The following is a 23424-nucleotide window of genomic DNA, read 5'->3' on the forward strand; positions in this document are numbered from 1 at the left end:
GCACCACATCTGAACTTTGACAGCAAAGGCGAACCTTGAGCTCACTCGCATGCAGTGCTGCGGCATGCTAGTCTGAGTGGGATTGATTAAGCCATAAATCATACAGTCTCATAGAAGGAAGTCTATTTATGTATTGAAGTGGCTGGTGTCCCCACTCAACAGGTCATCAGGACATCTTTCAAGAGACCAAAGCCATAGATAGATGTCATATGTTGAAGGAGACGTTAATGCTGTAATAATTATATTTTGACATATTTACCTCCCCTTCTATCAGCGAGAGTAATTACACAAAATGTTTTTCTACATTCCTGTAGTCCATAGGTCTTCAACAGGGGGTCCGCAGCCCCTAGGGGGTCCACAGAGTCTCTGCAATGGGGGTCACAAAATCTTTGGTTGATTAGACATTTTATATATATATAAATTTTTCTCCACAATTTTAAATTTCTCTTAATACACATTAACATGAATCCAACATATTTTAGTAAAGGGATAATTGGAGGTGTCATCTTTCCGTCAGCACTTCATTCAGTGATACATGAGCTGTCTCAACAACGCACCGTTTCACACAGAGCACCACACCAGACATGTCAATCTAAGCCTCCTGTACACAGTAGCTGAACTACTGAGCCAACCAAGAGAAGAAGTCGCATATCACACGTTGCCTCTGCCAGGTATGTCTGTGTTTACGGCAGTTGCACCACCCTACAGTTGCATGTTTGAAATACAAAAACAAAAAAAATGGAAATTTGAACCTGTGTATTATTTGAATAGCTGAATATTGAATACAAAGTGATGATAATAATAATGTATATTTGTAAGTAGCACTAGGCCAAGTTTAATGTAGAACACATATAGTAGGTAGGGGGTCCCTGCTTAATATCTCATCAGTTTAGGGTCCTTGGCCTGGAAAACGTTGGTCCCTGCCTTAGTACCTTCAGTTCTTCAGTGCTCTCTAATCAGGTGAAGCTACACCAACCTGTATCATTTACTGTTTTTTTTTGTTTGTTTGTTTGTTTGTTTTGTTTTGTTTTGGTTTTTTTGGACTGTAATTCTTCTTCTTGAGGTTTTCATTTTAATCTGGAGGACTGGATTTGGACGTGTTCTACCTTGTAGTTAGTTATAATTGTAACTCCCATTTCTCCGGCATGGGCTGTACTCCATCTTCATGTTTTTGCCTACTGCTTTGGAAAACCAAGACCAACCAAAAGTTTTAGTTCAATATTACTCGTCAACTTGCGGAAGTAATAAAGAAAACAAAAGAAATCAAAGTGGACGCTAAAGTAACCTTACGCTTTTTATCATCCTTTGATACGTCCCTGTGCTGGCCCATTTATTTTAGCTGATCGCTACAGTTCAGCAAACACAGCCCTCTCTAGGTTGTTAATGCACAAATTCTTTATCTCCTGAGTTTTATTTTCAAGCTATTTCATAAACAACCACTCAGCACAAAATATATTGACAGTCAACAGATTCAGATCAGCAGTAAACCTTGACCAGGGCATGTCGGGGCCATATAGCCACGAGACACATTCACACCTTCAAACAGGTGAATACTTCTCACAGAGCAATTAATCGAGAAGACAAATATGACAGAGCTCCACAGTTTTACTCTTTTCATCCACTCAACCCTTTGACTGGCATCGTAACCACACAGTTGATCTTTTTTTGTAGTGGTAGTAGCATTAGTAGACAGTTTTAGTAGTTTTCTAACCATTGCTAGTCATTCAGTTTGTAAGATATACAAATTTTCCTGTGTGTGAACACATTATATATACAAATATCTAAGCTGAGATGTTTATACTTTTTGAGCTGTTGAACAGACATAGTGTATGAATCTGTACAATCGTGTGAACATTTTAATAATGACAGGTCAAAATACTCAGTTTGCAGTGCACGCGATTAATATAGATTAAGAATAAATTATATTTATCGTGATTAATCGTATTTCTTATCGTGGAAGTCAAAGGGTTAAGTTTCAACGAGGGGTGACTGACACTCTAACTGGTGAATGGTATCTGTTTGGCCCGGTGATGATGCTAGATGCTAAGTCAGGAGATTGTTGCAGCAAACCAACAGTTCAATACACAAATGCCAATCAATCAAGTAATTGCTCAGATGTTTTAATAAAACAAGCAGAAAAAGTTATTAGGGACCTTGTCAATTCCCATAGCAACCCACTAAATCCTTGTCTAAAACTTTCAGTCTGAATTTACAGAAGTTGTTCCAATGGTCACGTTACGAGAAAAGTCTTAGGAGCCATTCTTCAGGGAACACTTAATCACTGTACCAGATTTTATTGCAGTTCATCAAACAGACAGACTAAAGTGCTGATAGAAGCACGGCCATGTTGTGGGTATGGATAAAATCCAAGTAATAAAAGACAGAGGCCTCGATTAATGCACAGAATTGCATTCATGACCTGAGAAAACACAGCAATGGCCCCCGGGGCTACAGTAAAATGGTCTTGATAAATTTGGGAACAAAGCACAATGGGTAAAAGTATGATATAATTGATCTTCTGTGCTTCCTCAGCTCAAAGGGATAAAGGGATTAACTTCCTCTGCAGCGATGCAGACAATCCAGAGTGACAGAGACCACGCTGTGACAAAAGCACAGAGGTCACAGGTAATGAGTTTCACAAGGAGGATGTTAGACTTGGGATGAAACTCCATACAAAGACCCTCAATTGGGTTTTATCGGAATCATCTCCGGGCTTCACTTCGGCTGCACTAGAATCTGAAGCAGAAATCTTCGCCGTCTGTCCCCTTTAACACTTCATTTTGTTTCAAGATAAGGACTTTCCCTCCATTTCACAAAGGGCGAGATGTAACAAAACCGGCTTATCTCTCTTTCTGCGGACGATGATTTTGCAATGCCAGACACCTATTGTTAAATACATTATCAGCAAATATTGATATACTACATGTGTATGTGCACTTTTGTGCCTATCTGTCTGTCTGTCTGTCTGTCCCTTTCCTCTCTCTCCCTCCATCCCTCCCTCCCTCCCTCCCTCCATGTTTCACCTTTATCAGTGTTTGTTTTGGATCCCCTTGCTTCACCAGGGGACCTATGATTTATGGGCACATCTGTCAGCCATAATAAAGCAGCCTCTAATGAAGCCACAGAAGGTGGCCTTTGTGTATATGTGTGTGTATACGCTTTTTTTTTTTTTCCATGTGTCTTCGCACATATATGCGCTGTTAGAAAGGTTACGAGTGCACGTGCTTGTGAGCTGAATGGTAAGCAATCAATGATGAGCTCTCAGTTGTTTAATACGTCCGGTTATGTGCGGTGCGTCAGCGTTGCAGAGAAGACAGAAACACTAAATTAATGAAGCAGGATGGGGGGGAAAAAGGTCTATGTGTTGCGACAAAAGGGTGAATTTTATAGGAGACGAAGGGGCTGTGCTGCAGAAAACTGGAACTGTTCGACAAAAACGCGCATTCGCACAGGGCAACACTGCACTGGAAACAAATGTAGGCCACATATTCCACTGGGAGCAGAGCGGCCATCAGGAGGACGAGCCTTACTTCCAGCTATCTGGCAAATACAATATGAGGATAAATAAGGCAGAGGAGCGGTAGAAGACCATTTTGTGGGAACCATTCTGCAGAGGGGAAGCCAGCAGAAGCTTTAATTACCTCACTGTTTCTGGCTTAGGAGGCTCTGCCATGATATCATCGCCGAAGAGGGATGGGAGCGTCTGGAATAGATAGAAAAGGGGGAGTTGGAGCTGGAGGGGAAGGTACAGTGAGAAACAGATGAGAGACGGGAGATGAAGGTGACAGCGGAGACACCGAGAGAAACCCTAAATGAAAGAGCATCATTTTCATCCATTTTCATCTCCAAAACGGTTGGAGCCTTTGCTTTGACTCTTCAGTCGTCATCCAGGCGCCGCTAATTACCCGGTCGGCAATCTCAAAACACTATCTGTAAATATTCTTAACTCTCGTCCCTGTAGTAAAAACGGATCTAATGATCTGTGAGTAGATATATTTTATCCCGATGATGGTCTCGGGTGATTGTCATGGCTTCTCTCCAAGTACTCTAGCCTCTCTGCAGGGCTCCCTGTAAGGCGGGTCTATATGAAGCGCAGCTCATGTGTTTATGGAGCTAACTGGGTCACTGCGAGCAGATCTCAAATCCCAATACCACAGCAACTTATCTGTAGGACTTCAATTATAGCTCAAAAATGTTGCTGTCGCCGCTGCCCTCAATTTCTTCCAGAATCTGAGGTTGATGTTATTCGTGCTTTGGAATGATTAAGTTCTGAACATCCCCCTTTCCAACAGATAATGACTAAATTAATACCTTTCAATATAATAATAGTCAGATTCTTGCTGGGTTCTTGCTATAAAACAGAGCAGATCAACAATTTCTTGATTTCCTGCACACACACAAATTAAATGTGTCTGGGTTTTTGTAACTAGCAAACAGCAATAAATATTTCACAGCACACATGGAAAAAAACAAAACAAACAACAACAAAAAAAACAATATACTATACGCAGTACCACAATTTCTCTTTCTCTTCTCTACAGCGAATCAATTCAGCCGCGGGAGCAGCACCATTAGTTATAGCATCTCAGTGTGAGTCAGGGGAGGCCCTTGGGCAGTAACAGGGGGCTCCTGCTTCCTCTCATGGTCTATCAGTCTTTAATTTTAGCTTCTCACCAGGCCCGGGAGTTTCCTTGTTAAGTGGCAACACTTGAGAGGTTTTTATTTCACTATCAGGCTATTGAGGCTGTTCTGACACGGCCGTGTCTGGAAGGAATCTATTCAATCACCTGTGTTTTTAGCTGCAGTCTTACAGGATGACCTTTATTCAAATATGACTTGACTACTTTGCAGCATTGTGTTGTGCATGGATGGGTTACGGAGGGAAGCTGCAGCTTTAGCGTCCCTTTAAACAAAAAATCTGCAGGACTGCGCTGTAGTCTTGTTTTTATTTAGCAATTTGTTTGTAGGTGAATGCGGTTTGTTGACAGTTTATATCGTTTTATTTTCAACTTGTCAACATATCCCATGAAAAGACCACACAACAACGAATCCCTCTTACTAACAAATACTGTCTCCTATTAGCTAATACTTCTGTGTTGCAATAAAATCAAATTTATGATGCAAAATGTCTAGTATTAAGTGTGTTTTCATACAGTTAATAGTAGATTAGTATTTAATGTCATGAATAATCACCAAACACAAAACATGCATTAACTCCTGTTTGAGTGTTTGCCTGTGTTTCTAATATTACTATCATTTTCATTTAGCAGATATATTTATAAAGTAAGATGTGTTCTTAGAGAGCAGAGAGCGCGTTTGACCTCTCACATCATCTCCAGGTGGTTGTATGTTTACAGAATTGTGTCAGAGTTAATAAAATACACACCTGTGCTGATGTGAAGCGTCCGTGTTTGCTTTGCTTTCAAGTATTTTTTTTAATTCTTACATCACCGACGTGGATGTCTGAATCACCGGGGCCCACCTTTCCGTGTTATAATTAGAGCTTAGATTTCGAAAACGATGTTAGAAACGCATCGTTTGGTCTCTGAATAGGGCTTTGTTGACTTTCATCAACAAGGGGAATGACGTTCAGCAGCCAGATTTGAACCCATGGCGTGACGATGTTTGTGTTAGGGCACTGGGTCAACAATGCACTCAGGGCTGGCTGATTTTTTTTTTTGTACATGTACATTGTTCATTTACATCCACGGGGAGGCCGTGGAGCGGCTGGTATTTGTCCATGTGGCTTTAAAATCCCTCTCCACGTTCCCCAGTGCTAACCACCGCCTGTGGCCAAATCTAATCTGCATTTCCAAATGGGAACCAGTCATAGCGACACAATGAGTTGGGGGCGGGGGTTATTAAAAATTGAAACACAAGCTAATTAAAGCTGGTGTGAAAGAATCAAGGAGAAGAAGAATTAAGGCTGGTGATTGGGCCAACAAATCCAACTGAGCTCGATGAGTGGAAGAGGAGGAGGAAGACATGCACGTTAATGGGGCTGAATTATATTTAATATGTCTCTGATGTTTAATGTCAATTTAAAACCCTATAGTCAGCACTGTATCGTAACATTTGTCTTTTAAATAGCATGTGCGTAACGGCATCTTTGGGTCACTGCTACCCTTAAAAAAAAAACATTCATGTACTTGTGTTCTACTACAGATCGGACCAGGTAGGTTTGGACAGAGAGGATATAAATCAATGTCCTCTGATCCCTGTGGATCTAAAGAGGCTTCCGAATTAGACGCCTCAGCCTCTGTTGTTCTTTACAGGTTGTGACATTTCACGGCGCGACGTGCATAGAAGACATTTTCTTCTCCGCCTTCACATCCTGACTTGAAATGTGAAAATGACATGAAGTGACATGCTTGTGAAGACGGTAACGGCAAGTCGCTCGTAATCAGTGTTACACCAGACAGGGGGAGGGTAGATTCACACAGAAAGGAAGTGTTTTAGTATAAGCAAAAGCAAATTCTTTTGGAAGAAATGCTGTTACATGAAAATCATATTACGAACACTTAAATGGCGAGGGCATCCCCAGACGTGTCCTGGAGAGTTTAATTAATTTAAATTACATGGGCAGACGGTTCATCTTCCATCTTCCGTAGAGATTGTGTTGACTTTCAAACATCTGACAATCAGGACTACACATGGAACCTATAATTTTTGCTTTGCTTGGCTTCCTTTAAATGTCCCAAGAGCCCAAGGTGACACCATCGGATGTCTATCGACTGTATAAAATTCAACAATATTAATTGCACTATAATTTAAAACGTGGACAACAGTAAATTCTCACGCTTGAGATGTTTGTGCGTTTGCTTGAAGGATTTTTTGTCTCCCGTACATTTTCCTTCAAGTGGCCAATCAATCGCTGCTGCCACTGTGTTTTCTGAAATTCAATCAGAAGCATTAGTTAGAAGGACTAATTTGGAGATTTTGTGATTTAGTTTTCTCCCTCAAGGATCTTTCTGTTGCTGAATAGATCCTAAACCAGAGTTTATTCTTTCAAAATGTTTTCATCGAGTGTGCATCGAGTTGGTAGGACGGGGGGGGGGGGCGCTTCATTCTTCTTATCACAGAGAGTTTAATAATATTTCTTCCTCTCTTAATAAGGGCTGCAATTAGCAATTCTTTGCGTTATTGATAAATCTGACCTTTATTTGCTGGATTAATCGATTGTTTAGCCATTAAAACATCAAAATGAACAACAACAGCGACTGTAATAATACAGTATGCAGTACTACACACAATCTTGCACATTAAATTAATATTTTAGTGTTCATTTCGTTTGGAAAATGAGTCAGACAAGTAAGTGATTGTAGTTGCCATAAAACAGTTACCACATAATCCGCTTGAAACTCACTGGACTGACATAGCGACCCAGCATACTCAAGAAGGCTCAAAGCTGTGTTAATTTAGTTTCCTTTTGCTTTTAAATATACCACAACCTGAACAACTAGGAATCTTCACACACATCTTCACAATTACAATAAGTCAGATGTGACATGAACGCAGCATTATCACTTGCGCCTCTTACTGGTTTTCTCTCTTCAAAATTGCAAAATGAGACACAATTCTGTACATTTTCTCAAACCACATATAACAATTGACAATTAACCACTTCGTATAATTTCTTCTATTCAATGCAGATTTTCTTTCTTTGATTCGGGCTTTAGCCGGTACAATGTGAAGTCCCCAAAAGTCTACACCATTTTAGCAGCTTTTTTAATGTACGCTACATCTCTTGATTTGGTTTCTCTTTGGGACTAGGAATCACTACATACTGTATAATCTCCCTGGCTACTACTGCATTTAGATGCACAGCCTAATCGAGCTATGCTCAAAATTTGACTTTCTGAATGTGGTCCTTGTCCCACTTTACATGCAACAGAGAACATCGAATAACTGATGGGAACATGTCCTCCTCCTCCACACTAGGTGGCGATAAGTGTCAAATACCAGTGCAGCAGTCGTGGATTATGCGCACTTGTGTCATCCAATTAAATTCCGATCGAGAAAATAGATTTCCCATTGCATTATCTGGGTGTCTTTATCAGATAAGGAGAACTTAGTCGGAGTAACGCGTTTACATGCACTTAAGTTGTCCAGTTAAAGTCGGATTAAGGCAATATTTATTTTTTTATTTTTTTCACATGCATGCAAACATTGTTGATTGGTTTTAGTTGTGATTTATTCATTCAAATTTATTCAACTTCAAATGTTGTCTCTAAGAAAAACTGTTGGGAACGAACTTTTGCTTCTTAATACACTTCATTCCCAGTTCTGGGATCACCTCATTAAGCTTGACACTAATTTATCCAGCATGGTTTATCACTGACTTGTACCTCGACTCTCAGCTGCAGCCTGTCACTCCTCTACATCTCCTGTGGACGGCCTTGATGTTACCTGCTGCTCTCTTTCCCCCTGACATGTGCACCTGGCTCTAACACGTCTCCTTGAATTATTGATTAGACTTTATATTTGGCTTTCCTAAGCTTTAATTTCAATACTTTTTAAATCTGCTTTAAAACACCTGAAATGTTTTGTTTTTTTAAATCATCAGAACAGTGATTGTTTACTTTGTTGAAAATGAAGAATGTGTAAAAGCATTTTTTGTTTTTGTGTTGTAATTTTAATAGAAAACTAAAGAACAGAGATTAGACAGCTCATTTACGTATGCATACAGGCCCTTTTTTTTAACCACTCACTGGAAATAAATGTGCATCAAAAGAAAATACAGCTTATAAATATACGGCCTCAAAACTCCTCAACAACATATAGCAAATGCACCAAATGTAATGAGATGTTGGTTTAATAGATTTGCACAGATATGTCTGACAGTATGAGTAAGATGTCCACCTCACGATCAGAGCCTCCTACCGTGAAGGTCTGGTACTCGTTTCGCGTCACACGCCTGTCAATGCAACTAAGATACATGCATTTCACTATTATTGCCTTCGTTATTTAAAAACAGCTTTCTCTCTCTTCATAATATCTATTTCTAGAAAATAACTCTTGAATTGTTCATTTTTAGGTTTCTATTTCCTACCATTTTTTTTTTCTTCGATCACAGACATCACAAATAATTTGACTCTTTATGCTACAACATTCCAGTATACTCACAGGGATCGTTGTCCCATAAATGTTTCACTTGGCATCGCATTCTTGACGAGGGGAGGACAAACATTTTGACCTCTAGGGGGAAAAAAAGGGGAGAACCTCTGTGCTGTGCTACTCGAGGACGGAGGTGGGAGGGGGACGTACGCAGCAGTTGGGCCGCCTGACATTTTGCAGCATTGACCTGAAAATGTTCTGCTGCCTCCTTTTGTTCTTTTTGCCGTGTCGCGGCGAACCGGCACCAGAGATCGACTTTCGGAAAGACGTCTGGGCGATCAGTTTCCTCTCCTGCTCCTTGATTTTGCACTGCAGGTGGCTCTGAATGGCAAAACCAAGAGACTCTGGGTCCACAGAAGCCCCGTAGACCTCCCAGGTCATCCCTTGTTCGTCCCAGACGACGTCGTGGATGCACTTGTCCTTCTGCTTCCCCAGCTCGTCGTCCTCGTCGTCGTTTGTCTCCGGTTCCGACTTCTGTTTGCCAGAATTTGTCTCCTTTGTCAGCACTTTACCTCCAGCTTCTTTACTCCTTTGTTTTGAACTTGCATCTTTATTTTCGGCTAGGCCTGTCTTGGATATGGTTGTTGTTGTTGTTCTTGGTGTTGGCAGGGCCTGTTCAGCCTTGGCTGTAAAAGCAGCATGAGACAGCGCAGCTTTGTTACTGTCAGCAGACTTGGAAGCTCCAGCTGTCTCTAGGGGTGTCCCTGATTTGAGAGAAGGAGCTTCAGCAGGGGCGGTTTTTGCAGCGGAAGTCTGAACTCTGGCTTTATGTTGGGAGTCACCTGCCTCGCCTTGCTTCTTGTGATTGCTGTGTTCAATGTTGATTTGATAAACTGGCTGGATGTTGCACAGAGCTGATCCTGGCTCCTTCGCCCTGGCTCCTAGCCTGGAGTCGTGCTGCTGGGACAAAGTCTCTGAGTGAAAAAGCACGCCAGGATTTTGATTAGGGCACATCTCTGCCTCGACCGTGAGTCTCTCTGCCATCGGATCCGTGGAGGCAGACAGAGAGGTGATGTTCATCGGATGGAGACTCACTCCGTCATTAACCTGGTACACTACAGCCAGGCTCTGCGCCTCCTCCCTGGAGGCTGCACCACCACTCGGCCTACGAGTCACAGCGAAGGGCAGCAGACTTGGACTTGTGGCCACCGCCTTATTGCACATGTTAGCCACCGCCTGAACCTCCATATCATGACACTGCTTGACTGGTGATGGAGATGAGGTCATAGTCGAGGCCTCCCTGTAGAGCTTGCAGCACTGCTGCCCTTCAAAGACAGCTGTGTGAGTCTGGCTGGTGTCCTCAGCCACCTGCCTGGACGCTGGCACGTTTTGTATAGCCTGGGGCAGAGTGGAGGAATCCATCTGTGAAGACACTGGCTGATGTTTATCTGAGGAGACTTCTTGTTTCTTTACTGGTGATACCCTCTCTGGTTGTTTTAAACACAAATTCTCATTTATAGACTCTGTTTCTTTACTTTTTGATGTTGGTTTAGTGGGGCTACGAGGAGTTGACGTTTCCATGCTTTGTGTGGGTGTTGGTGCTGCAGAGCTCGGTGAGCAGCTTTGTACATGATCAGGCTCTTTATTATTTTGAGGTACAGTAATATCCTTGTTTTTGGGAGACACAATACTACCGTTGTTATCTTGCTTAAGTTCTGATGCTGTATTCCTTAATTCGCTGATCCTGTTGAGATTTTTGTCGTTTGTAGAAATATTTTCTTTACTCTCCACTTTGGCCTTTGAATCCTCCTCTGGAGCACTCGGCCCTTTTATTCTGCAGTCACTCCTGTGAATGTCGACCTGCGCGGCCGTCGGCGAACCATCCTTACACACATCCTTTTCATTTGTCAGGCTTAGCACTTCCACGTTAGCATTAGAGTCCTTATGGACGCCTCCCGCCTTACTCACACCATGGCCTGTTGGAGACACACATGGCAAATGCTTGTCTCCGACTGTCACATGCTCAGATTTTGTCTGGTTTCCATTTCCTGGTCCTGGTTTGTCTGACACGGTGCTGCTAACGGGTTCACCTCCACTGGAAGCAGTTTTTTGGGTATGTGGCGTGGTGTTAGCGGGGGCAGTCGGCACAGATACGATATCCTGCTTGTCAGGAGATGAAAGGTTAGGTTTTGGACACACCTGAGAGAGTTTGAGGTTGGGCTCTTTAGCCCAGTTAGCGTTAGGCTCCTTATTGCCCAGTGTGTCCACCACAGCCAGCTGAGGCACCATCTGGACTGTCACTGTCCGTTTTGGGTTAGTTCCCATGTCGGATTCACTGTTTCACAAGATGCACAGTGTCAGTCAGTTTTTGCAGTGTCCTGAAAGAGACAAATAGAAAAAGACTTAGCTTACTGGACATCAATAAAATTTGCTTATCACAACATTTAACTCCTTAACCCTTTAAAGGGATTTTCATTGAAATACTTGGAAGTTCTACATGTTAACCCTAGAGTGTTATTTTAGAGCATGAGAAGACTTGGTTACTCAAAAAGTTTCATTTTCATGAAGAAAATTCAAGAATGATGAATTTACCATATATGGTTCCTTCCCCTTAGGTGGTAAACACATGTAAATATGGATTTAGAGCATTAGAACACGTTTTTCAGGCCAAGGACCCCAAACTGAAGGAGAAATTACGTAGAGACCCCCTACTTACTGTTCTATATTAAACTCAGCCTACATATATATGTAAAAAATGTCTAATCAATCAAAGATTTTGCAACCCTCCTGCAGTACCTCCACGGACCCCCTGTTGAAGACCTAAAAAAACATGGTTCTCAACCTCACTGAGGGACACGGGGACACAATTTAAAATGTGTGCTGAAGTTACCAAATATAGTTCCTTGCCCCATAAAGGGTTAAATTGGTCAATGATCCAACATGATCGCACAGTTTCACTCGCTATCACTGAACCAAGCACATAACAATGAATGACCCGTACCTGCCTAAGTTCACTCTCATGCTTAAAAGTAATTCATGTGATTCCAAGCATAGCCATCATCCGAGTATATAATCATAATTGTGGTACGCTGGAGTCTATGCAAGAAAGGATCTTTGTACGAGCATGTGAAGAATAAATGAATGTTTGTTGTGTCTGATTTCTGAGATGCCGTTTAACATGTCTTTTGCTAAGAGTCTAAAGAAAGAAATTCATTTATTGTTTTATAAGCTAACAAATACGTGAGGAAATCCCTACAGAGGATGCAAAACGCTGTGCCAGACTAAACCAAAGCAAAGTTTACAAGCGTGTAAGTAATGTGGGATAAATAAAGCGGCTGAAGGAGCTCTCGTATAACAGACACTTTGTATATAGACTGTGGATATCAAATTAACTGGGTTTCATCTGAATATATTTACACACGGTATTTGCCTGGAAGCACGCTGTCTATTCATACCTCCGCTGAAGCCACTGTGAATATGAAGAAAAACGAGAGTAACAGCACAGAAAGGGAACCAATAATGAGTCGACTGATGAAGACCCTGTGTTGTTGCTCACAGAGGGAACTGTAGTCCTGGTCTCAGCTTGGTATTGACTCAGTTTAATTGACTGTTCACCACTGTGTTATGTGACAAATGGTAACGTTATTGCTAGACTTCACTGGTCCTTTGGTTCACATTCAGCATCCACTTCAGTTCCCTTTAGCGAGTCATTCTGCAAAATGCACAGTGAAAACGTCCATAAGCACTCATTTAAAGTCATGTAGCCCTTACAGTGAAGATACACAGATACCAAAGACACTAAAAAGGTTTGAAAGCCAACAAGAAATCCTCTTTTGTCCTGCAATCAGTCTGTTGTAAATCCTAAGCATTGACCTACAGCTTCACAGAGCTCTTTATCCGAGGCCTGATGAATGACTACATCTCAGCCTGCCTCCTAAAAAGCATCTGGCCGGTTGTCCAAGTAATGTGCCAGCACTCGGCAGACGTCTGAAATACGTGATCCTTTGGAGTCGGACAAATGAACTGTGATCAAGGCTTTAATCATAGAAAGCAGCCTTCGCGAATAAGGAGGATTGAGATTGGTGACTGGCTGAGCTTCAGCACCAGCTGGGCTTTTTGCAATACAGACACATTATTGATCATCATAGACTCTATATATGCAGCTCATCTCAGCCTGTTTTTTTTTCTTTCCTTCTACTTCTCTAACAACATCCTTCACATTCAAAGAATCAACAGATTTCATATGGTACAGGTCATAATTACATCCGACTACACAAAATAAAGAGTAACTCTTCCTTTCACACTCACTAGGCAGTGGAAACATATGATTAAATGGACATGGTCACCTGAAAGCATATTTCTGAGTGTGACTGGAAACACGGAATGGTAGGTTTGGGTCACTGACAGGTGTAGCCCGTATGAGCTCTACCACTGTGCATCTGCCTGTCTGTTGTCAAAGCGCAAATATTCATGTAAACAATCTCCTGGCCGTAATTCGACAATCAAATCCGTCCTCGTCTTTCTTCCCTGCAGCACTTTAGAAATAACAGAAAGAGTGAGCGGCAGGGCGCAAGCATAACATGAATCCATGCAAAACGGAAAACATTCAAGTGATGCACACGAGCCATTCGGGCCAATTAAGATCTATGTCATGTACTGTAGCTTCTTGTCGGAGAAGCCACGTATTTTTTTTTCTCTGTTACTGATTTGATTTGACCTTGCGGATGAACTGAACACCTATAGCACGATGGGAGGCGCAGTTTTAATTAGCAGATGAGGGTGGCTTACCTTGATTTTTTTTTTTTGTCCCGGGTGCCCGTTTGCGCGTCTGTGTCAGTGAGACGAGGCTAAACCCCCAGAAATGAATATGGAAAAATCAACCCTGTGTCGGTGACACCAAGCCACGCCTTCCACCAGAATATGGGTCTTAGAGGTATCGATCCTCCACAACCGAGCGCCCTGGCGGACTGACCGTGCGCAATGAGTCACGGCTGTCCGAGCGGCGGATGCTGCCTCCCTGTCACCGTTGGCTCAAGCGTAGACAAAGCGCACCGTTCACAAAATGGACCGCTCATGGTGTGTGTGCTATCCCAGACTGAGCTGGTCCAGGCAGGGCAGGCAACGTGGTGCAGCGGACTTAACCAGATGAATGGATGAATGGGAGGGCACGAGAATGGAGGCAGTGTTGTAACTGCCGCAGGCGCTCATAGGAGGGTCACTTGCACTTGAAATTCATTAGATCCCGGGGCCGTCTCATAAAAGCAGCCCGTGTCCTAATCTTTTAAGAGGACAGAGGGCTGTTGTTGTTCTGTGTGTGCACACGGATTTGTGGCCACCAATGCGGTTGTGTTGTGCTTCTTAGTTTGACGGAGGGGGATTCCTTGAGCAAAATCAGGTTATGTTCCTGGATAACATCATGTGCCTTTTATATTAAATGTAGATTTTCACACAGTCACCTGTGTGGTTTGGGAGGAGACCTGCTGAACAATGAATCATACTCAAGACATTTGAGAACTGAGATCATGATTGGTGTCCGGTTTAATTTAAGAGATGTCTGGTTCCAAAAATAAATATTTTACATGGAGGATTAAAGATTTCAATGGACATCCACCACATTATAAATCACAATAACTACCAAATGGGAAGTCCGATGAGAAATGGGTGTCATGTGGAAATATACAGGTTCAAGTGGAACTGTGATTGTAAATGAGATATGGCAGGCTAGTAAAATACATTTCCTTCTTTACTGCTGCTATCACCATATCATGACCTATAACAAAGGAAATTATTTCATTTAAAAGGGAAACAAATAATAAGAAAATAAGGTATATGTTGCTTTGCTGCTTTAAATATTGTCAACTGCTGGTTTCAGCTTCTGAAAAGTTATAATTTTAAGTTTTGCTGAGGAAGGCATTCATAAGAGGGCCACTTGTGCTTGGTTGGTTTTTAACAAATTTAATACATCACCTTTGTTGAGGATCCTGTTGGCAAGAATTGAAACTCATGGGTGTCTACCTTTATGTTGCCTGACTCCTGAAAATATGAGTAAGTAAGTTTCTCCAACCAAGTCACAGCTAAAACTGTAGCGTGCATCAGTGTCCATTTGTTGTTGTTTTTTATCAATCCTACGGAGCCATTGAAAGAATTTTGTTTCATTTACGTCAGGGCTGTTATGACTAATTTAATGTCAGCATTATATTCCACTTCCCAGCTCATCATGGGCTAATCTTTGAGTGCTGGTTACTTTGGGGACTCAGTTGTCAAATATAGCATGTGTCACAGACAGGAGTTTCTCTTGGATTGAGGTAATTGTACGGGATAGACCTCCTGCCTTCCAAAGCCCAGAGGGACTGATTAGGCGAGAAGGTAGACCGTGGCTTAATTACAGTATCTCAGAATAGGCTGCATACGTTGTTGATAAGACAGATTACCACGTGAGGGTCAGGGTTTGAGTGCAACCACTCTGGAAAATGAATCGCAGTTTTTGGTTGTTTATGTGTTGCCTCTTTCCACCATTTTAAATCTTGATTACACTTTATGACACAGATGAACAAAGGTGACATTATGTCCAGTATCACTAACATAACTCGTATGTTTAGAAAAGAAAAGAAAAATCAGACCTTGAAATATCAATTTGGTGCAGCACGAAGTTTAGTTATGATTCTGGCACCATCTTGTGGTTAATTTTGGAAATGCAAGTGCTTGGTCTGACTTGTTCTTCCATCTGAACACAATCTGACCTGCAGAAAATTCCTCTCATCTCATCTTCTGTAGCTGTTTGTGCCATTAGGAGGGTTGTGGTGGTGGCTGAAGCCTATCCCAGCTGTCATCCGGTAAGAAAAGTGATGTACAACCTGGACAGGTAACACAGAGACACAGAGAAACAGACAACAATTCACACTTACACACAGCTAATATAGAATCACCAATGAATCCAACACAGATACAGGGAGAACATGCAAACTCCCTGCAGAAATTCCAAAATGCATAAAAAAGGGCAACTGGACTTTCGTTTCTGTAAGAACCAGAAACTGGTGCAACTATTTTCCATTAATGGAAGTTAAGGTTTCTGGTTCTTACAGAAGCAAATCAAGCGAGCTTGATTTCCTATTTAAACCTCAAATTCCCACCCACCCCTTAGAATTGAAGAAGCTATTTGGATGATTGGCTCTCAGAACTCTAAAAGTCCAGTTGCCTTTTGTTTTGTTTTTTTTTTAACACCTTTTGGATTACCATGACCTGAATGATTGAGAACCTTCACAAACATCCCCCTTTTAAAGCCTCATTTCCTGCAGAAAACTGTTTATCCTAATATACTGAGCATTTCAGTTTGGCAAAACCGTCTAGGGATTTAGATCTACTAATCAGCTAGTGATTAAAATTCAGTGTCTGGAAAAAAATAGTGTAGCTGTGAAGCAGCATGTGCGGTGGAGAGGGTTGGTACGGGTTTGGACAGTAGATGGCGCTGTAGCAGCTTTCAAAACATTCTGCTATGTTTAAAGACATCACGGTAATAACATAAACAATTTAAGTCCAACGGAAAGAGTCCAACATATGAACAAAATATCCACTCCTAAATAATATTAGAAATAACTTATTTGGGATGACTAAACATAAGTATGAACGTTGGCCAGAAAAATGTTTGTACGTCCTCTCTGGCCGGTATGGTCTGGTTGTGTGTCTGATCTGAACCTGAACGCATCGGACCCGGGGCTGTTGTCAAGAGAAACGTCGCTAACCTGAACACACGGCTTCTAGCTAGAAAGAGGAGGTAAGTTTTAAATACATCTTTAACTGGCGACACTTTTCCCCTCACAACAGTGTAGTAAGATTAACCTCAGCTGCTTTCTCGTCGTAAATCCTCTCAAACACGTCAATATCTGAGGCGTGAGGGTTATCATGATGTAGCTCGCTAACAGTTGGGCGAATACAATGACAACCTGTTGTGTGAACCGGGGTTAATTAAAACTCTCATTTGTGAGTTTTAAAACCTAATAGCTTGGTTGTTTCATTAAAACCTGGAGATAAAGAGCTAGCTGTTTGCTAACATGAATAAGCACTGCTCCTCAAAGCGCCTCCAAAGCCTCTGGATGTTTGTGTTGAAGGGAATAACCTCGTTTGTCTGAAGGTAGCATCAAGGCTAGCTACCACAATGCTATTGTTGTGACTGTCATAGGATATTTTCGGTATCGGCCCAACTCAAACTAACATTTTGTATTTAATGGCGACTCAAGATCACTTGTTCTTCTCATGCACTGAACAATGAATAGCTTTGGCTGGCTGTAATCAAGGACAATGGTGGCCATTGTTGCCACTGTGTCACAGACAAACTCATGAAGTCACGTTTACTGAGGCAATAAAACTAATAAAATATTTTATATGCAGAGGTACAGGTACTTTATTGATTTATTGCTGCTCTTCTGTATGTGCGTGTCACTAGAATCGCAAGAAAGTATGTATTTCCTTAAAATGTATTCTTTCAAATTGTAGTTTTCAGACTTTTCATTAAAAAAAAATATAAAAAACACACACACAGGACCAGAAAATGTAAAAGAACGAGGGGAAAACAGGTGAAGCAGAGAAAGGAAATGGATATTAGTATACAGTTACAGTTTTGAAAAGTAATGAGTTTCAGAGAGACATCTGGAGGCGGACAGTTCAGTCTATGGAAAAAAAAATGTCCACGTAGCAAAAGTGACTCCATTCACATTCATCCAGTGGCAGAGAGAGATCAGCGCACGGCTTTTTAAAAAGGCAGATGCATGTGGATGAAAGGCAAACAACATCAATTTTACAACACAAGAAGTGCAAATAATCAAAACACAACTGAGGAGAGAGACATGTTGCAGATACTAGCACACAAACGCCATGAAAACGGCAACGAGAAATGTTTCCTGGGGACCCTAAATGTCAAAAAGCATTTTATACAATGATTAGTCCTATTAATCTGCACATTAGTTGTGTTTTTTGACAAATTATTTGAACTGGAATTATGTGACCGGGATGTTAAAAATAAAACAGCAACTTTTAAACCAGACTTCAACATCTTTTAAACACCACTTATGAGGAGCAAATACTCCGTAAGTGGAAACATTTGCACCACCTGAAGTGCGTGTCCGTATTTGCTAATGAATGCTTGTAAATGCAGCACACGTGTTGTTTTAATTTACTTGTGTTTTATCTATTTACATGTGTTTTCTAAAGTTGCAGTGAGCTGAGGTCTCTCTGCAACCAAATACAGTATTTATGTTCATATATAATCTCCACATTGAATGCAGCTATTATGTCACTTAATGTTGTGTTTGACTGATACAATACACAAAATTCACTCCGTTACAACTAGTCTTTCATAAGGTCTACTTCTGTCACGATCAGATTTATTTAAACCTTCGTTCATACAGAATATAAAAAGAATATATAAACAGTCAGTCTGTGACTGGATGTGCAGGATGTGTACAAATGTTCCCAGTGTTAAGTATTAATAAAGAATGTACAGGCTGTAGTCTAAAGGCTAAAGTTCATTCATGTACTGTACCTAAATGTAAACCACATGAAAAGCATTCACTGGCTCTGATTACATATTAATTTGTACTGCTCTGTAGTTTCATTATAACTTCATAAGACCATGTTGTATATGTGAAGGGTATTGTGAAAATTTGGTACAAGACCAGGAGGTCATTTATTACTTTCAGATATTCATTGTAGACAAACGGGCTGATCAGACAAGTGTTAAAAATCGTTTAATCGTTTAATTTCTGGACATGATTAGTGTGTTTTCTCTGTGCTGTAGAAATGTTGGGGAGCATCTGGCAGTACATCTACACGTCCTTCCTGAGGTACTGGCTGAAGTGGCTCATCAGACAGGGAACAGGGAAATGTGAGCTGCAGAGAATATGCTCCGGATACAAGCCAGGGGCAGCGAGGACAACAAAAGCAGGTGGATCTTATCATCCCAATCTTGTTTTGGTTCTTACTTTGTTTCCGCTCCCTTGTATTAATCCGTGCCTTGCGTTCTCTTGTAGAGTACTCTCTTCGACAATCAAAGAACAAGGTAAGAACAATGTTCCCACTGTTAAGCTAGTTTTGTTTAAGATTAACACAGGGTTCATATGCAGTAGTTGTAGATTCATATTCTGGTATTTTAGATTAAACTTTAAACTTATTTTTATGGTTGTTGAAAGATAATCATAAGATTTCTTTAGCACAAACCTGGATATCAGGATATTGATGAGTCATGATCTAGCAAGAACTTTCCAGAATTGAAAATTAAATATGTTTTTTTAAATTGGATACAAGTTTGTCCATCAGCATGTTTCTGTAAGAGGTCAGAACAGTCCTACAAATGAACCAACACACAGACTGGCACCGTCTAACACAAAGAGCAGCTAGAAACTCAGCAGGGACTGAATACGGGTTAACAGGTGACCTAGTCAAGATGCAAAGACACCGATTCTTAAAAGGCAAACAACAAATCACTTCAGCAAATTAAATGAGTCCCGATTGTCTGATGTTTTTTGGTCAATTTAAGGTTTTTGGGGCCGTGTGGGGGCTTTGAAAACTAAGAACGTTTACCCGATTCAGGTCACATTGGGAGAAGAAACCAAATTGCTTTCCAGAGATTCCCGACTCACTGAAGTGTAAAAACAAAACATTGATTGCTGAACTATTGAGCTCTTCACTTTTATCATGTGTGAAGTTCAGTATCATCATATCCTCTGACCTTAATCAGTCCTTATCTTTCAGCACTCTTGCCAAACATAGATGCATTGACTGTATAGGTCATTTATGATTGTAACTAAGTAAGCACTTTCCACCGTCAAGAGTCATTCAGTGAAGAAACAAGTGCTGGCTCGGCTTATTCTTTTTCTAAGGTTGATTTTGAAAATCTTTTTTTATTGCTGTGGTTGTAGATCATTTAGCAGCCATTGTGCCACTTTCTGACAGCGTTCTGTATGAATATTGTTCTACATAATATGTGTATTTCCTTTTGTAGGTTTTAAGAGGAGCTTTGGAAAGCAGCAAGGATAATTTAGAGCAATGTGTGGATCAAATAATGAGAGAGAAAAGCATCAAACCCCAAAAAGATCCCCAGTAAGGATGATTTTGTTAGTTTAAATTAACCGTAGCTCTTTAAATTGCAGAGTAACGTGATTTAATCATGAATTACCGGATTTATCTCGTTGTTTTTTTAGGTTCAAGGAGAATCTTCACGTCTGTCTGCTGCAGATAACAGGATACAGCAGCTTGTATGTATGTGTAGAGGATTTGAGAAAGGAAGTCTTCTGCTCAGACAACCCTGATCATGAGGTCATGCTTTTGAAGGTATGGATTCCTCCTCCTGGAGTTAGTCCATCCATACGTTAGTCAATCAGTTGTGTGTTTTAGATGCATGGTGAAAGCAAATAATGATATGTTCAAAGTACACACAGTGTGCACAGTGTATTTCAAACTAAATTGGAACATAACATTTTAACGCTGCTAAAAGATTGGATCATTGTTAAATACCACAATGAGTGGTCGCCTTCATCATTTTTGCCACGTTCAATTAGTTTTTCCTGTTATGCAAAAATAAATATTTACGCAGTTCGGTGGCAGTCAAAATGTTTGACCCCAGAATCATTTGTACTCTCAGTTGTGGGACCTGTTGATGCCAGCAGTGAAACTGGAGTCCAGGATAACCAAACAGTGGGGGGACATTGGATTCCAGGGAGACGACCCCAAGACTGACTTCAGAGGAATGGGGCTGCTCGGACTAATCAACCTCGTGTGAGTAATCAGAGTAATCAGGTGATGAAGAACTGGAGAGAACATCGGTACAAGAGAAGCATCTGTTGGTCTCTCTGTCAAAATATGGTTAAAAAGGAAACTGATGGAAAACTGTCACCACTCACAAATACTTGAAATGGTTAATTTCATCCATATTAAAGAACAATGATGCTCAGAAGAAAATACACCTGCATAGTACCTGTAAAGATGTGGTTCCTGCACACACATATCACACCAATCAGCCACAACAATAAGACCACTGACAGTAGAAGTAAATAACATCGACCGTACAATGTTCTGCTGGAAAACCTGGCATTAGTGTGGATGCTACTTAGACATGTAACTCCCACCAGACCAGACACCCCCACCCCATAACAATGACACTCCTTGATGGCAGCAGTCATCCCCAAAGGGATGCAGCCTGACACAGACACACAAAAAAACAGTAAACGAACAACTCAAAAAACATGAAAACAGCACAAAGCCTCTAAGTTCAATCCCAAACTGATCAAGTGTCTGTGGGATGAACCACAGAGGCCCCTCCCCTCAACCCATAGCACCCAAAGCCCCCATAATACTAGAAAGGTCATAATGTTATGCCTGATCGATGTATGCAGCTCCTCCCGTGATCAAATTTTGGGTTCTTGGACATATCTTTTTGCATCAGTCTGCTCTTGGTCTAAATTATCTGCATTTTCAGACTTTGTAGGATGTATCTCTACACATTAATCCAGACACATACACCAAGACTTCACAGATCAATAATTTATCTTTTTGGAGTCGTGTGCATATGTTAACTGTTTGCCTTATATGACTGCTTATATGACTTGAGCTTATATTATAACACTGATTTCTGTTTTCTAAGTAAACACAGTGCAAGACGACAGTTCTAACCTGGGACTATAAGCTGCTGTATTAGAACAACACCCACACATTAGCATTATATATATATGTGTGTATATATATATATATATAGTTGCACTTTATACATTCATATGTAATAAAATATGTGTTGGTTGAGGATTTTATTTTACACTCAGCAACAGTAATATTATGATTTTCTTTCCATCTGCAGTTTTTTCAGTGAAAACTACACAGTGGAGGCTCGTCAGGTGTTGTCTCATGCAAATCATCCTAAACTGGGGTAAGAGACATTCATGTATGGGCATCAGCGTTTTAGTTTTCCACCTGTACTGTGACTTGAATCATCTGCATCACTTTCAGCAAAGCTATAGCTTGTTTTTTTTCAGTTTTTATTATTAATATTATTATTAATAGCGTATTGATTGTGAAATGTACCTATTTTAGGTATTCATATGCTATAGTTGGCATCAACCTGACAGAGATGGCCTACAGCCTCCTGAAGAGTGGTGCTTTGAAACCACATTTCTACAATACAGTCCAGGGAACACCTGAGCTCCGTCACTTTCATCAGCTGTACTGTGAGTAAAAAAAATAAAAATAAAATAAAAATATATGCCAGCTCCACACACAACATTTTCTAATAGAGGGTGAAATGTTTTTTCTTTCTTCCTCTAGGTTATCTGGCGTACGAATTTGATAAATTCTGGGTGTCGGAAGAACCGGAGAGCATCATGCAGTTCAATCAATACAGAGAACAATTCCACAGCATTGTCAAGACACGTCTACAGGACCCTGATGTGACCCTCACACTGACTGCCACTTCTAAAAATTAACACATGCCTCAGTTATCCTCTGACCTCTCCGAGGGGTAAGCCGGGAAAAAGAAAAAAAAAAAAACACTGCTCGACATTAACAACATTAAATCAGATTGGAACTGGGTGGTTCTGTAGAGTTGTGTATAAAAGGTGGACACGGATTGACGAGCAGCTTGGATTGCTACCACTCATGGTCGATGGGCAGCGTCTCCAACGAATCTGTAGCTACAGTAGCCTCACATTCAAAAACCTAATTGTGTTGTCGTTTTCCCTTAGAAATTTAACGCAGAAGTCTAAACCGCCTGTACGTCCATCTTTTATACATAGCCTATAGTCGATCTCTCATATTCTAATATCGAGTCCAGCAGTGGTCGTTTCAAACAGAGCACAAACCTGCCGTCCTATGCCTCAAAAGTTATTGTTCCAGTTGTTGATTCATCCATCAATGGGGGAGTGAGAGCTGCTGCAGGGGGCTGTAGCGACGACGGCGTTTTATTTCATGAGGCTTTTAAGCACTTTCAGTCAGCAAGCAACCAAACTGTAGCACCGAGGGAGAGAACAACGGAGGGGAAACGGCCGTATATTAGTTGTCTTGTTGTGTTTATTTGAGCAAAGCCTGCGTGTTCTCACAATTGTCCTGCTCAGGAATTTAATATTTATGTTGACCAATGTAAAGAATGATTTCCTCTTTGTGACGCTCCATGGTGGTGCCCTCATCTCTAAAGCCGTGCATGGTTTAACGTGTCCCCACAGATGTCATTACTGTAATTCACAAACATGTACGTCTTAACAATGATTCAGAAGTTTTGTTACCTGTCCTTTTATAATCGTGTCGTGATTTACTTATGAGGAATGCTATGTGACGACTTACACGTGTTGCTCCAAGTAAATAAAAACACATTCAATTTGAAGCCAGTTTCAT

The 23424-nt window shown here is 41.0% G+C and overlaps 2 protein-coding genes across 3 annotated transcripts; one reads left to right on the forward strand and one right to left on the reverse strand.

Moving 5' to 3' along the window:
- Positions 1 to 8619: 8619 nt before the first annotated feature.
- On the reverse strand, positions 8620 to 14215 carry gprin3b (GPRIN family member 3b). 2 transcript variants are annotated; one of them, XM_047575001.1, is made up of 3 exons: positions 13846 to 14215; positions 12513 to 12769; positions 8620 to 11435 (listed from the first exon to the last, which is right to left on the reverse strand). In XM_047575001.1, the coding sequence occupies exon 3, from the start codon at positions 11380 to 11382 to the stop codon at positions 9235 to 9237; it is 2148 nt and encodes a 715-aa protein (XP_047430957.1). In that variant the 5' UTR covers positions 11383 to 11435; positions 12513 to 12769; positions 13846 to 14215; the 3' UTR covers positions 8620 to 9234. The 2 variants fall into 2 exon arrangements, with proteins under 2 accessions (XP_047430957.1, XP_047430951.1); XM_047574995.1 differs by lacking the exon at positions 12513 to 12769.
- A 2475-nt stretch (positions 14216 to 16690) lies between these two features.
- On the forward strand, positions 16691 to 23413 carry elmod2 (ELMO/CED-12 domain containing 2). The gene is made up of 9 exons (XM_047574938.1): positions 16691 to 16828; positions 18848 to 18994; positions 19080 to 19108; positions 20051 to 20148; positions 20250 to 20379; positions 20690 to 20823; positions 21899 to 21967; positions 22132 to 22265; positions 22363 to 23413. Exons 2-9 carry the CDS (start codon positions 18850 to 18852, stop codon positions 22518 to 22520), a joined length of 897 nt encoding a protein of 298 aa, XP_047430894.1. The 5' UTR covers positions 16691 to 16828; positions 18848 to 18849; the 3' UTR covers positions 22521 to 23413.
- The last annotated feature ends 11 nt before the right edge of the window (positions 23414 to 23424 follow it).

This window comes from Mugil cephalus, chromosome 2 (genome assembly GCF_022458985.1).
Source record: "Mugil cephalus isolate CIBA_MC_2020 chromosome 2, CIBA_Mcephalus_1.1, whole genome shotgun sequence".
Classification (NCBI taxonomy): Eukaryota; Metazoa; Chordata; class Actinopteri; order Mugiliformes; family Mugilidae; genus Mugil; species Mugil cephalus.